This window comes from Thermobia domestica, chromosome 10 (genome assembly GCF_964235325.1).
Source record: "Thermobia domestica chromosome 10, izTheDome1.hap1.1, whole genome shotgun sequence".
Classification (NCBI taxonomy): domain Eukaryota; kingdom Metazoa; phylum Arthropoda; class Insecta; order Zygentoma; family Lepismatidae; genus Thermobia; species Thermobia domestica.
In genome coordinates this window covers 246,413,320-246,429,161 of record NC_137463.1, presented here as the reverse complement: position 1 = coordinate 246,429,161, position 15,842 = coordinate 246,413,320, and the positions used below count along the sequence as shown (strand labels likewise).

Below are 15,842 nucleotides of genomic sequence, written 5' to 3'. Positions count from 1 at the left end.
AGGAATCGAACCAGGAACCCCACGCACCAGAAGTAAGCGCTGTACCACTGAGCCATCCAATATAGAAAACGGAAGTTATACTTTATGTTTTACACCTCTGGTTTTAGTGCAGAGTTAAGGATGAAGACGAAATGCATTCTTAGGATGCATAGTCGATTGCAGGAAACCGCTTCTAGCTATCTATTACCGTTTTTGATTTAGAGTGATCCACGTTAAAACGGAAATGATTGACTTCTGCCATTTTCTTGGATAAATCACCTCCATCAACGAAGGAGATTCTAAGCTTTCAAACCTCTTTATCCTGGTCAAAACCGATGAAGTTCTTGAGATTTTTTTTGGTCCTCCAGAAAAACGTGTCATTAGGTTCAATATCCTTTGCTTAGATGAGTAAGTAACTCAGATGATTGAAATATTGAATAATCGAGAGTCTGGGGATTGACCGATGAGAGTGTAAGTCGTAACTCTTTTGCGTCCAGCCTTCTACATACAGAGAATGAAACTAATATTTATTTTGTTGTGGAGTCGATCAAATATACATTGTTTGCGGGCTTCTGAGTTACGACACTTAGTACTTATTACGCGCCCATACCCCAGGCCCTGTCCGCCTAAGGCCCACATTTGACTGTAGGTCCCTGTTTCATATATGATAGCCTCGAAAGGGAAAGTTATACTACAAAGAAACACATTAAATCTGCGTATACTCAATATATTAATTTTCGTTTTACGAGGGCAAGTAAAAAATTATCTTCATTTTTCATTCTACAGTTTATTTACATGAAGCTAGGGTTATACTATGCACATCATTTTTCTACGTAATCTCCCTCCTTATCAATGCACTTGGCCCAACGGTCAACGAGCTTACGTATTCCTTCCAAATAAAAAGTTTTCAGTTGATCATGAAGCCACTTTTGCACCGCATTTTGCACGTCTAAATCTGAGGCAAATCGGCGACCACGCAAAACATCCTTGAGTGGCCCAAACAAATGAAAGTCAGATGGAGATAGGTCTGAGCTGTAGGGAGGGCGTTCCAATAACTCAAATTTCATCTTGTTGATGGTTTCAATAGTGTGATGAGCCGTGTGTGGCCATGCATTGTCATGCAACAACAAAACTTCCTTCAACAACAAACCTCGGCGTTTGTTTCGAATTGCCGGCTTCAGATTCTTTTCCAACATTTTGCTATAACTCGCACTGTTGATCGTCTTTCCCTTTTCAATGAACTCTGCCATTATGAGCCCCTGTGAGTCCCAAAACACAGTTGACATAACCTTGTCTGCGTATGGCTCAGTCTTGAATTTTTTTTTCATCGGAGATCCTGGGTGTTTCCACTGCATACTCTGGCCCTTTAATTCTTGCTCATAGTGATGAACCCATGTTTCATCGCGATACCTATTCTGCTTAGAAATGCATCACCTTCGTTGTTGAAGCGAGTGAGTAAGCGTTGACAGACCCTAACACGAGTGAGCTTGTGTTCTGCAGTAAGCTTTCTTGGTACCCATCGGGCACAGACTTTATGAAAACCGAACTCGTCGGGGATGATTTGATGAGCAGAGCCATGACTGATGTTCAAAGCAGCTGCTACCTCATCGATAGTGATTCGCTCTCGAGCTTGCTGAATGTTGTCATCTGTAGTGGAGGTCGATGGCCGTCCTGCTCCCTCTTCATGCGTTACACTTGTTCGACCACTTTTAAACTTCTCGAGCCACAAAAACACAGTTTTACGTGACAGTGCACTTCTCCCATATTGCGATGATAGTCTGCGATGAATGTCTGATCCTTTGACACCCTCTGACCAGAGGAATCGGATCACTGCTCGTTGTTCCTCTTTGGTGCAAACTTCTAATGGAGCAGCCATGATATATCTGCAACAGAAGGAAGGAAAATGGAGGAATTAAGATCACACTTTCACAGCATTACCACAACAGTATAACAATAAAATATGCGAGGACAGAAGACAAAGTGCGCAATGTAAGAAAAGTTATGACAGAAGTGTAGATAATATTTGATTCCCCCTCGTATAATCTATGTATATTATAAAATTGAAAGTGACTATGTTTGTGACTTAAATCTTGAACTACGCGACCGATCTGGATCAAATTTTCAACATACATGAAGTTGGGACCTGGGATGATTTTCATCATTTTACTTTGACGGTGCAACTAAGAGGAGTGGGAGGGGGATATATTTAAATTTGATCAAAAATGACCGATGTTAGTGTCGAATCCATAGTTTTCGGGGTCGCTGAGACTAACAGTGACACTTTCGGTGGTTTAAATCCAAATTCAGTCCTTTATGTCCAAAATGAAACGTATTCTCCCCGTGCGAAGAACGGTTATTTTAAATAAGTTGTGTCTTTCATTTGTATTTAGGTCCTTCTGTCAGCAGTGAAACTATGTGTAGGACGAGCCCTCCAAGTGTAGTAACGTTTGGGTAAATTTTCTTTCAAACTGGCAATACTGCTCACTACTACCTTCGCAATATGGCAGTGGTTGACTGAGGAGGACTTATGCTTCTATCCGTTTGAAACTTTTTTACAACACTTTTTTTTTTCTTTGAGCACAACAACAATAATATTAACAATTTGTTTTTATCCATTAGTTTGTACTTACTTTCTTGTATCTCTTGTGGGTGCTTTTGTTGTTCGTAAATCTTTTTTTGCCTTATGGCAATTTCTTGTGCGAGGCTATTCAACTCAGGTGAAATCTCTATGACCTTCTCGCTCGATTTGACTCCTTGATTCGAGCAATAATGCACCATGAACTTCATCTATGAATGCCGCTCAGTTTTTCTCCTTCTTCCATTCCCCCCCCCCTCTTATCCTACGTACTATACAATTGAAATATTTTAAGACTTCCATTTACTTTTTTTTCTTGTTGAGTCATCTTGACACAAATAATTCTTGATAAAATAAAAATGCAACTACGTGCTTTTAGATATGTTAACTAAATACAGACACCTAGGGTAACGAGTGGTTGGCTAACTGGACGGTCGTCAGGGATGCAAGCAGAGGCGAACCTACAAAGTAAAAACTGGGCGCAGCCAGAACCCAGACTACGATAAGAAGGGGTAAAATTGGATCTGAAAAGTTAGGGGCACGCATGACGTCACACCGTCCCCAGTACCTATCTTTGCTCATTGTATTTTTTTAGAAAGTAGAGGAACGCCACAGATAATTTTCTGGAAGTGAGGGGACTGCGTCCGCCCGCGTTCCCCCTAAATTTTACCCCTGATGATAAGTTTATCATGAGTTTACTATGAACTTTCAAATATATATATATATATACCTTCAATTATTTTTGTCACTCAAACTGGGGGGCCTAGGTCCCCCCGGTCCCTGGCTAGATCCGCCACTGGATGGAAGCTTGAAGACCTATACGAGGGGACATAGGAATTAAATTTTTAAATTTTATTTAAGTATTCCGAATGATTATACTTTATTACTTCCGGAAACCGAATACCCCACAAAACTCGAACAACTTTAGAATCCGAACGAAAAAGTCGAGCAAATTTGGCCTGGTGTCCGAACGTTCAGCACGTTGTTCGTATGTGTTTGTGTGTCCGATTCTCTGCGCTCGGGCCACCAATATGCGTAGTCGATCAGTTTGTGTCGCAAAGCTGTGGTGAAATCATCTCTTATATTTTCGTTGCTAATGTTAGGGGAGACCGGGAATGGTTGGCACTTTTTTGAATTTTGATGTGTATCTTCCAAACTACGCATACAATATGTAATAAATGATCATGGGACTGATCATGGTCCTTTCATCTATCACATACGAGGACCCAGGCCGGTAGTCAGCCCCAAAATGTAGGGGGGGGAGGCGATCCAACTATATTATAGTTCATCACCATATTATAGTTCATTTGCAAGCCTACTGTGAAAATTTTAGGGGGGTCGACCCTCCCTAGACCCCTCTTGGATACGGGTCTGCGAGGACCTCTATTAGTTTGTGTTTGGCAGTAAGGAGATATGAGCACAAATTCAGTCATGTCAACGATGTCAACTTGCTCCATACACGTGTGTGGTTGGCACAATGTGCGGGGTACTTTGACACAGTTTTAAAGCAATAAAACTTTTCCTTTGTAACCATACTAACGTATATTATTGGAACTATTATATGTTTAAATGAGAAATTGGCAGTTCAAAGTTATTAATGGTACATAAATTCCAAAATTAAATTGACATATATTGAAATAACATTAAAACTACTACAGTTTAACACCATTTGAAACTGGCCTCTTTTACAAACTTGATCCGTAAAATCATTATAAACTTAACTCCAAAAAAACGTAGAATTATTGTAGGAATACAACATTGCAGAGATAAATTGATACAGATTGAAATAACATTAAAAAATAATACATGACAAGAATAAAAATGTATGCTCACTTCGCTCGCAATTTATTACATTTGCGTATCAAATTGTATTCATCGACATTACTGTAAACTCATCGAGGTTCTAGCACTGTATGATTAAGAAATTAATTTTCCTGTATGTTACATATACTGAGCGTACTAACTTTAAATAAAATTCCCCTGCGCAACGGACTTTCAACAATAATGACAAATTCTATGACTAGGGATGCGCACGAGACAAGATTTGTGGCTGTCTCGTCTCGAAAATGTGCTGTAAAAGTGATGTATCGACTCGAAAAATGTATATTTCTCTATTGGAAGAGCTGTGTCTCGACTCAAATTTTGTCAAGAAAATCCTGTCTCGACTCGTCTCATGCGCATCCCTATCTATGACCTATTAAACCTGGACTAAGATGAGTTAAAAAGTGTTGCCATGATTATGAGGCACACCACAATTGCCACGTACCGCGGCTACACAGAACTAGTGATGGGCAGTGGGAATATTCCCGGTGGGAAGGAAAATTTAAAAAATGGGAATATTCCCGGCTTTTTTCCCTGGCATATAAATTCCGGGAAGGAATTTATTTGAATTTCTTTAATTTATTTTCCAAATTATCAGAAAAATATGAGCAATTACTTTGTTTTCATTTATTATTATTTACCGGTACTTCTAGGTTTTAAATAATTTAGAGGTTAAAAATTGAAATTCGTTGACTGTACTTTATATAACTAATTAATATGATTTTTAATTCCCATTTCCATTTGGACTCGAAAGTAGCAAAATACTAATTTATAAATGAAAAGGAACCAGTTTGTAAACTAATCTAGAGATTCTGGAGAGATAAAGGTGAAATAATATCAATACACCCTGAACCACCGTTAGTAATAGAGACGTCGGTCTGTCTGTTGTCTCTGACTCGAATTTCGCTCTTTAAGGAAGAGTTAGATATTGAATATTGATTGAATCTCTGTAGTTGTAAATACATATACATTTAAAATGTAATGTTTACATATCAAAAGTTGGATTGTTTCTCAGAATGTTTCATTAGTACCGGTGTTTCCGAACCTATGTTAATTACGATTTGTTTCCTTGTTTTTAAGTATGTATTCATGTATCAAGCGTTACTGGAGATTTTTTGTAAAACCATAAATATTGTTCGAAATAGCCTAACTTCTTAAATTAGAGATTTAATAGTACACAGTAAGAACACAGTTAAAAAAAAAAAAAAAAAAAAAGCACAGTGTAACTCAATTCAACATTCTATATACATATGCTATCCCATACACTGGCAAAACTTTACGAATTTCTCGAGATACTACGTATGTTTTCTGGCAGTTACTAACCTAATTTGTTTATAACATTTTAAAATTTAGTACGAGTATTAGTAGTAGAGTCAAATTTAGAAAATCCACTTACATGTAAATTTAAACTGTTTAGCGGTGTAAAGGTATGTGGACTTCTATGCCAAATGTTTTTTCTATATATTTACTCGCATGAAACATATTGTAAATATACATACCACAACAATATAAAAAGAAAAACGGTCAATGCCCTCGCACTGATAATTTTCAGTTTATGGCTGTTTCTGCGCGTACGCATAAGTTATAGATGCTCACGCACGGGGCCTATTTGTTGGGTAAGGGGCGCAAATAGGGATATTGCCCAAGGGTGCCAAAGTCATTCTTACGCCTCTGATGCTGATGCTCAAGTACGGCGATCAGTGCACCAAAAGATGTTATACACGCTTTCAAGTGAGCTTTGAAATGAATACATTCATTCAAAAAAAAAAAAAAAAAAAACTGTCATTTAAGTCATCTTTGTAATGGAGAACCAATGCATTCGCTTTTGCTCGGATGGTTTCAGTCCACAGTATCCAGTTTTGCGAGGAAATTAAATTTTTCATTTATCATGTAGTATGCCTTTTACCGTCTGCACAATTCAGAGATAAGGGAATCCACAATTGAGTTAAATGTCTTCATACGAAATCGTTCTCTTCCTATAAACACGTGTTCTCCCTCTTTTGTTTCATCGGGAGCAGTTTTCCTACATTTCTTCCGTCCCTTGTCATGCAGATATCCCTGACATCCACTTATGTTCTTTGCTTCCTCTTCGTATGCATTGAACTCCGTACAAACAATTTGCAAATATGCTTCCAATCCTGCAATTACTTCTGTTGTTTCACTCACATCTATATCTGTTGCTTGTAGTTTTTTTATTGGCTGCATCGAATCGCTCCATGATCTTTGCCCAGATAGTACACTTCAATGCCGACTCTAACTGTTATAGTTTTCGCCAGTAATCATCTGCATCACTACGAGTTTGTGGTTTTCCATTGCACGGCGCTAGGATCACTTGAGGGCGTGTGCAGAGGGCGCTAGTTTCTGAGTTGGTCCGTACAATTGAAACTACAAATTAATTTTGAAGTATAGGATTCTGCATACATTATTCTAATTCTGTTAGAGTGGCGGATGGGTTTGCAAGGGCATCTACCGAATGGGCGGACGCCCATCTGCGCCCACCCTTAGCACCGTGCCTGCCAGTAGAGACTGAATTAGAGTTCATATTTGACCTTACTTATATCCTACTATGAATAGTTTTATTGTTATTTTTATAATAGGGCCTATAAAATTATAAGTATCCTACAAGACACCTGATAACTGAATCTAAATATGAAAGACGCGAAGACATACAAATAAATTTGAAAATTTTAATGTGCAGGTCTATTGTACGAACAAGTCATAAATCTTACTTTCCTTTCTGTAATAGTAGAGTGAGCTGCAGCATGGGTATCGGTATGCCTACTCTCAAAATCTGCGATCACTATTTCGTTTGTATTTTTTTCCTGTGAGTCCAAACTGTCGTTTCTTTTACCGGCCATCTCAGTCGAACCTTTGGGATTTTTCATAATTGAAGTTACTGCAAAACTGCAAACATTAACCTCAACTGTGCCACTGTCATTGATGTTCACGTCGGATTCTTGCTGGATACCATCTGCAACTGTATCATGTGCTGATCATGTTTGTTGTCTTATTACTTTCCCTGCCACCAAAAAACGTTTCAAGTTTAGTAATTTTCTTCAGTTGCTTTGTTTCGTTTTCCTCCTTCTCTCTGTTTAACACGCGTCTTTCTGCACCTGATAATTTATTTCTTAAACCACTCATAATGATTCAATTATCGACACGACGTATGCATAATAACGATGTAAATATAGAACTAGATAATACTGTCTAGGTTGTTTGTTATACGGGTGTACTTGAAGCAAACATTGCAGTGCAGTGCTCCATCTACAATCCTTTAAAAAATCCAAGTCGACAACGCCCTCTGTTTACTTTTTTAAATCTGCTAGAGAACAGAAAGGAAGCGAATACGATGTGTGTGCACAGGTGGGCACTTCAGCAAATGAAATCGATACGAAATCAATTGTTGCCTTGAATCAGCTTCTCCACGCGAGATATGTTCAAATCTGTTGATGCCGTTCTGGGTCGGCCACTGTACTTCTCGTCGGTGACGTATCAGAAGCATAAACTTTCGACACCATTTTGCGACATGCTAATGAGACATTACAGTCTCTCCATAAACTTCTACCAGTTACCGGTGAATTTCAGCCGCGGTTACTTGTTTCGTCCACAGAAATCGAATAACTGAGCGGATTTCTTCCTAATGAGTCGCCATTTGTATTTACATACAATAAGCGGCGTAAGTGTCGGGTGTCTGAAACCATGCACAGTTGCTAAATCCATGTGTTAAAATTACCGCACACCCCTCATTCCAGTATAACAAACGAGACGCCAGAAATATCGGCTTTGTAAACTTACTTTCTGATCCTACCTCGTATAAGCAGTTTTTCGAAACAGCCTTTTGAAGAAAGCCAAATTTTTAATCCCTCGTAACTCTCTCTGATTATTCGAAATGTTATCATGATCATACTACAGTACTTAGCTAATACTAACTTATTTTGGATGCGAATTGCCCCATCCGTCTCACTTGAGTCCAGGGACATCATTTCAGACTTCGCTTGAGGGGGGCAAGAGCACCACCTACATATGACTTTCACGTTTTTTACTAGTATATTAGTAGACAATCGATTAAAGTATATGTATTCCTAAAACTCTTGGGGGAGGTGCAGTTGCCCCCTCCTGCCCCCCTAAATGACGCCTCTGCTTGAGTCATTTTTGTTTGTAGACGTCTTGAAAATCGGGATCTTTGCAGCACAGCAGTGTCCTTAGCTTGTAACAGTGAACAATAACGTATATCGTACATTTTCATTTAACATGAGGTAGATTTGAAATCTATAAATGAAAGTCAATATGTTTGTGGCTTCATACCCCTTGATCTACTCGACCGATCTCGATTAAATTTTCAACATAGATGAGGATCGGGCCTGGAATAGTTTTTATCATTTCACTTTGATGGTAGAACTTAGGGGAGGGGAGAAATATATACACTATATATATATACAGGGTGACCGCGTGACTGTTACAAAATTTAAGGGATGATTCCTGACACGGAAACAAGAAAAAAAAGTTCAAATAAACTTTTGTCCAACGTACATAATTTCGGAGCTACAAGGTGCCGAAAGCGTGGGAAAGACACCGAAGCTGCTGTATTCAAAAATGCTTAGGTCGAGATCGTGCAATTCGTGCACAAGGGATTCCCCAAAGGAGCGTAGGGATTCCCGGATAATCTGTCAAGAAAGATGGGTCGAAAAGGATACGGATGAATAGCTGTCCCAACTGCTAGCAATAATGCGTCTGTACTAAGTCGATATCTCGCACAAGTACAAAATGGCGAACAGTTTTATTCGTGCCATGTGTAGTTGCATAACGCGCACTAAATAAGAGTGGGGAAAATATGAAAGGAAAATGTGAATAATTTAGTACAAATGGTAAATACATGATAGTACACTGTCCTGTTCATTGTACGTATAGACGCGTTTAATAAAGGGAATAATCATGAAACGTACTAAACTGTTGTACAAACATCACACTATCATTGTTTTCTTTCATGTAGTTTTGTCATTGAAAGCAAGTAAAACTAAGGGGAAAAACCGGGGGATATGGGTGCTTTCTTCCAGGCAGAAACTTTATTTCATTTGATGATACGAGCCGAGGATACTTTTTACGAGAGGGGGATTTTTCCGCCATCCCATGTTAACTTGACCACTGCCAGAGAACAACAGTAAAATATCCGTTTCTTATCATTAGCCGTAATGTGCGTTACCCGAACATTGAAAAAGAACAAGGAAAAACAATTTATCAGGAAGTTTGTTTTAGTCGCTGCTTCCGATGTTTTGCAGGACTAATTCCGAGATTTTGTCTAGAATGCTTAACATGTCGTATTGTTATCGTTTAGAAGATATTTTGTTTTCACAGACGGTGCTATCACCTGAAGTACACCACAGTTTGCAGGTTCGATCACAAGCATTTGTTCTTCCTTCTGTCGTAGAAAACAATCGAAGGTAAGGAAAGTATAAGACAACCCTACTAGAAGGTGTTGTGGAAGGTGGAAGGTCATTCTTCATGTGGTTTTGTTCGTAGCGTACGAGTTCCTTAGTGCAGTTTGTGCTTTGCTTCTTCGAATGTGAGATCAAATGGAGTGTTCGATAGCAGAACTTGCGCACATGATATTTGTATACGGTCAAGCAAATGGCAACAGTCGACAAGCTAATAGGTTATATCGACTGAAGTATCCAGAAAGAAGACATCCAGCCCATACTATGTTTGCCAGACTTTTTCAACGCTTACGAGACACGGGGAATTTACAACCTCAATACTACGACCAAGGAAGACGAAGAACCACAAGTACTCCGAACTTTGAAGAACAAGTGCTTGACCGTTTCACCCAAGACCCAACAGTAAGTACCCGGAAAGTAGCACGTGAAAGGGGAGTAGCACAAGATACTGTTTGGAAAGTAGTACACGAGCAACAGTTACACCCCTATCACCCGCAGAGGGTTCAGGCCTTACGTCCAACTGACTTTCAACCTCGCGTTCGGTTTTGAGAGTGGTTTCTCCAACGCTCTGTAATTGATCCACAGTTTGCTTCCTACCTGCTTTTCACCGACGAAGCTTGTTTTACGAAAGACGGGATATTTAATAGTCACAATAGTCATGTATGGGCAGACGAAAATCCTTATGCAATTGTGGAAAGGGGCCACCAAGACCGATTCGCCATAAATATGTGGGCGGGTATTATCAGTGATCAGATAATAGGTCCATATTTACTACCACCACGATTAACTGCACCAGTGTATACGAGATTCCTGCGAGACATACTTCCAGAGTTATTAGAGGATGTCCCTCTCGGTGTTCGTCAACGGATGTGGTTTCAACATGATGGCGCCCCAGCCCACTTTTCAGCTAGTGCTCGAGAGTATTTGAATCAAACGTTTCGTGACAGATGGATTGGAAGAGGCGGTCCTTGTAATTGGCATGTACGTTCCCCAGATTTGCATCCACTTATTTTTTTCTTGTGGGGTCATGTCAAAACACTTGTCTATGAAACGTCTATAGACAACGCAGAAGAACTTAGCACGAATACTCGCTGTCTATGATACTATAAGAACAGATCCTGGATTGTTACAGCGGATGCGTCAGATCTTACTGCGACGCTGTAACGCCTGTGTTGAAGTAGAGGGACGCCATGTCCATCACCTATTGTAGGATAATTGGGAGATTTGTCTCGTTTACAGGTAATTGATGATGTTCTTGGCTGCATTCAATCCTGCTGTAAAATGTTGATTGAAGACATTATTCCCATTCTTGTGACTTTTGTTTTTAGGAAACAACCTCTTTTGCATTATGGTTGTTTCGCTCAGTTTTGTTTATTTGTTTTCAATGACAACAATACATGGAAGAAAGACTAATAGTGTGATCCTTTTACAACATTTTAGAACGTTTCATGACTATTGCCTTTTATTAAATGCGTATGTTCAATGATAGGACAGCGTAATATCATGTATTTAACATTTGTACTAAATTATTCACATTTTCCTTTCATGTTTCCCATTCTTATTTAGTGCGCGTTATGCAACCACACATGGCACGTATAAAACTGTTCGCCATTTTGTGCTTGTGCGAGATATCGACTTAGTACAGACGCATTATTGCTAGCAGTTGGGACAGCTATTCATCCGTATCCTTTTCGACCCATCTTTCTTGACAGATTATCCGGGAATCCCTACGTTCCTTTGGGGAATCCCTTGTGCACGAATTGCACGATCTCGACCTAAGCATTTTTGAATACAGCAGCTTCGGTGTCTTTGACGTGACCATGCCGCATTAGCTCTATCATTCACCATAGTCGAGCTATAGAGCTTTGAATGTCAGTTTCCCACGCTTTCGGCACCTTGTAGCTCCGAAATTATGTACGTTGGACAAAAGTTTATTTGAACTTTTTTTCTTGTTTCCGTGTCAGGAATCATCCCTTAAATTTTGTAACATAGTCACGCGGTCACCCTGTATATATCCCTCCTCTCCCACAATTTTTGCGGGGCTGAATTTGTATTTAAATGTCATCAGAAATGTCACTGTTCATCTCAGCGACCTCAAAATCTATAGATTCGACACTAATATCGATCATTTTCGATCATTTGTAAATATCTTTCCCCTCCTTTAAGTTTCATCGTCAAAGTGATATGACAAAAATCATCTCATCCGGTAGTTCAAGAGTTATTAAGTTTCATTTATTTTTATATAGCTCCCCTTCCTAACTCCTCCCCTAAGTTCTATCGTCAAAATGAATAGATAAATACCATCCCAGGCCTGAACCTCATCTATGTTGAAAATTTGATCGAGTCACGTGCTTCAAGAGTGAAGTCACATAGACAGTCACTTTCATTTTTTTTACATATATCTCTGCCTTCCCCCTCCCTTACGTTGCACCGTCAAAGTTAAATGATAAAAATTATCTCAAGCCTAAACGTCATCTATGTTGAAAATTTGATTGAGATCGGTCGGATGGTTCAAGAATTATTAAGTTTTATTTATTTTCATATATTCCCCTCCTCAACTCACCCTCCCCTAAGATCTACTGTCAAAATGAAATGATAAAAAACTTCCCAGGTTTGAACTTCATATATGTTGAAAATTTGATTGAGATCGATCGGGTGGTTCAAAAGTAATTAATCCATGAACATAGTCATTTTTATTTTTATATTTATTGATTTTTGAATACCTCCGCATCCACCTCCTCCCCTACGTTGCTCCGTCAAAGTGAAATGATAAAAATCATGCCAGTCCCGAATCTCATCTACATTGAAAATTTGATCAAGATCGGTCGGGTGGTTCAAGAGTTATTAAGTTTTATTTATTTTTTTCTATGTCCCCCTCCTCCCCATCCCCTGAGTTGTACTGTCAAAGTAAATAGCTAGTAAATAGCTAAAAACACTTCCAGGCCAGAACCTCATCTACATTGAAAATTTGATCGATATCGGTCGGACGGTTCAAGAGATTGAGAGTCACAAACATAGTCACTTTCAATTTTATAATATATATATATATATACTAGCAGCGTTCACCCCGCTTCGCTGGGGTCACCCCGGAACGCAATAAACCTTGTTAATTAGATAATTTTTACTTTTTCGCTTTCAAGTGATATGATAAAAACCATAGTAGATTGCAGTAAATGTTAACATTATATCGCCTGTCATTTATGTTAACCCGCCGAGTGACACGGTCATGCGGGTTGCATATAAATACGTTTATTTTTACCTATGATGAACTAACAAAGGATTTGTACGTTATGGACACTTGAATGGTCAATTATCTCAAGACACTGGTAATTGAAAATTAAAGTGATATGATAAAAACCATCTAGGGTCCAAATCCTAATAACCCCCCAAAAATGAAAGAAATTGGTTCAGCCGTATTAGCGTGATGAGGGAACAAAGGATTTGTGCGTTCTCTTTTATATATAAGATATATATATATATATGTGTGTGTGTGTGTGTGTGTATGTATAAGCTATGTGTGAATCAACCTTTAGCCTGTGGTATGATACTGAATATCTTTTGTTGCTTAGATCCTACATGGCATAAAATTGACAACCATTCTTCTTTGTCTTTGACACAGCTCCTGGTGTGTTTGGGTCGGCCAGTTCCCAGCTACGATGAATTTTCATCGTGTTCTCGGCCCATCCGAGGCTCCAGAGCACATCTTGACCCTCCGTGTGACTTCCGCCACCAATCCTGGTGTACCATCCCTGGGAGTGCCTATCCTTGGTAAGTATGGTAAGGATCGCCTTCATTTTTAAATCTCTTTTCTAGTTTATTTATTCTTATTTAAACATATGTGTTTTTAAAAACCTAGAATCAGCAGTTTGCGAGGGAATTGCAATAGACAGCATTTATTTTAAACGTCCAAATTATTGTATGTGTAAGTACGGGATCAGGGAAGTAAGCATTAAAGCTTCTCAATTGCGGCAAGTGACCTGCCAATAATGCCAGAATATTGATTATGATGATGATGATAAGTACTTGAGGTCCTATGCTTAGAACGAACTGTTGACTGTTGACAGGTATCAGAACAAACAAGATAACACATGGCTATATATATATCCCCAGACCCCCACGTTTGCTCTGTCTATGGCCTCGTACCTCTTAAGCCCACAATTCTACGGAACTTCAAGTTTCTTTTCCTATTTCAACTATCTTAAAATAATAATAATAATAATAATAATAATAATAATAATAATAATAATAATAATAATAATAATAATAATTTGTATTCCAAGAAAACCTCCATTTAAATAACATGGTAATTTCTTCATCTCCCTTTTAGACCCCTTAAAAACTAAAAATATTCACTTTTGGCAATTTTCCTGTCCGTTAGTCCCGGAAAGCTACAATCACGTCAAATTTAATCATTGTAGCTCTACAGGAAGTGCCCAATAATTTTGGGGTATAGAAGATGTTCCATATAAATAACATGGGGAAGATTTTTCAGTTCCCCACAAAACCACCCTAAAGTTGAAATTTTTTATTTTTAGTGATTTTGTTAAATAATCCTATAGAAAATGTACAAACATACCGAATTTCAAGTTTCTATTCCAATTCCAAGTACCTAAAACATGAGATTATAGGTCCATCCCTCTTTGGACCCCCTAAAAATTACAAATATTCACTTTTGGCAATTTTCCTGTGGGTTAATTCCGGAAAGCTATAATACTGCCAAATTTCAACTTTCCACGTCAACCGGAAGTACCCCTTTATTTTATGAAAGTCAGTTCATGTACTTTATATATATATATATATATATATATATATATATATATATATATATATATATATATATATATATATATATATATATATATATATATATATATATATCATATGTATTTGGTAAACACAATGAATACATATTTAATAGATATACTGAATATATATATATATATATATATATATATATATATATCTGAAGATATACTGATACATGCAATAATGAATATTTCATAAACATAACGAATATTTTTCTGATTGATATAATAAATTCAAATGTATCTGAATGACACAATGAACACGTACTTCATTGACATAATGAATACATCTGATAGATATAATGAATTTCCATCTAGTAGTCATAATAAATGCATTTCTAATGGATAAAATGAATACATATGTGAATGACATAATGAATAAATAATGATTGATACTCGTCTAATGAATGAATATCTCGTAAATGTAATGAACACATACCTGATTGATAAAACGAATTCAAACATATCTGAATGACATAGTGAATAAATATTTCATAGAAATAATGAATGCATATGATAGACAAAACGGATTCATATTTAATAAACATAATATATAGAGATTGATAGATATAATGAATCCATATCTTACTGACATAATGAATTCATACCTTATAGACATAATGAAAACATACCTGTTAGACAAAATATGTACTCGTATATCTAATAAGCAAAATTATAACATATCTCATAGATATAATTAATACATACCTAATTCAGATAATGAATTAATTCAAACATATCTGAATGACATAAAGAACATAAATTTCATAAATATAATGAATGCAACCGTCTCTAATGTAACGATTTGTAGGGAATCTTTGTTTAATTCCTGCCAATAAAAGTAAATTCATTATTACCTGTTGCAATGCTCTCTAAGATATTGCTAGTGCTTATTTATATATGGGTTAATTCAATGTTAACCATACCGTGCTGAACTCATTGATACTTTTGCTTCTACCACCCAATAGAGTTTAGTTAACAATTCTCACTCACTCTCTCTCTCTCTCTCTCTCTCTCTCTCTCTCTCTCTCTCTTTATATATATATAACTCGTCTACAAGCATATGTAATGAATGTACTGATCTGGCAACGTATATAGGTAAAATCAAGAAATACGTTCACCGAATGTCACATCTAGCTATAACAATGAGCTATATTAGTTGTAATACCAAATGACGTATTGTTGATTGCAGTGGCGGCGATTGGACTTAAAAGTGGGGGGACAAGACAT

General features: G+C 37.6%; 1 protein-coding gene across 2 annotated transcripts in view; it reads left to right on the top strand.

The window, feature by feature from the left end:
• The window catches only part of spz4 (Spaetzle domain-containing protein 4), a 90,488-nt gene that overhangs the window by 49,334 nt on the left and 25,312 nt on the right, over positions 1-15,842 (top strand). The window contains exon 2 of one of the 2 annotated variants that reach the window (XM_081729460.1): positions 13,427-13,575. In XM_081729460.1, the coding sequence (XP_081585586.1) occupies positions 13,427-13,575 (149 nt within the window). Of the gene's footprint in view, positions 1-13,426; positions 13,585-15,842 lie in introns of those variants that run through there. The other variant, XM_081729461.1, reaches the window with a different exon arrangement.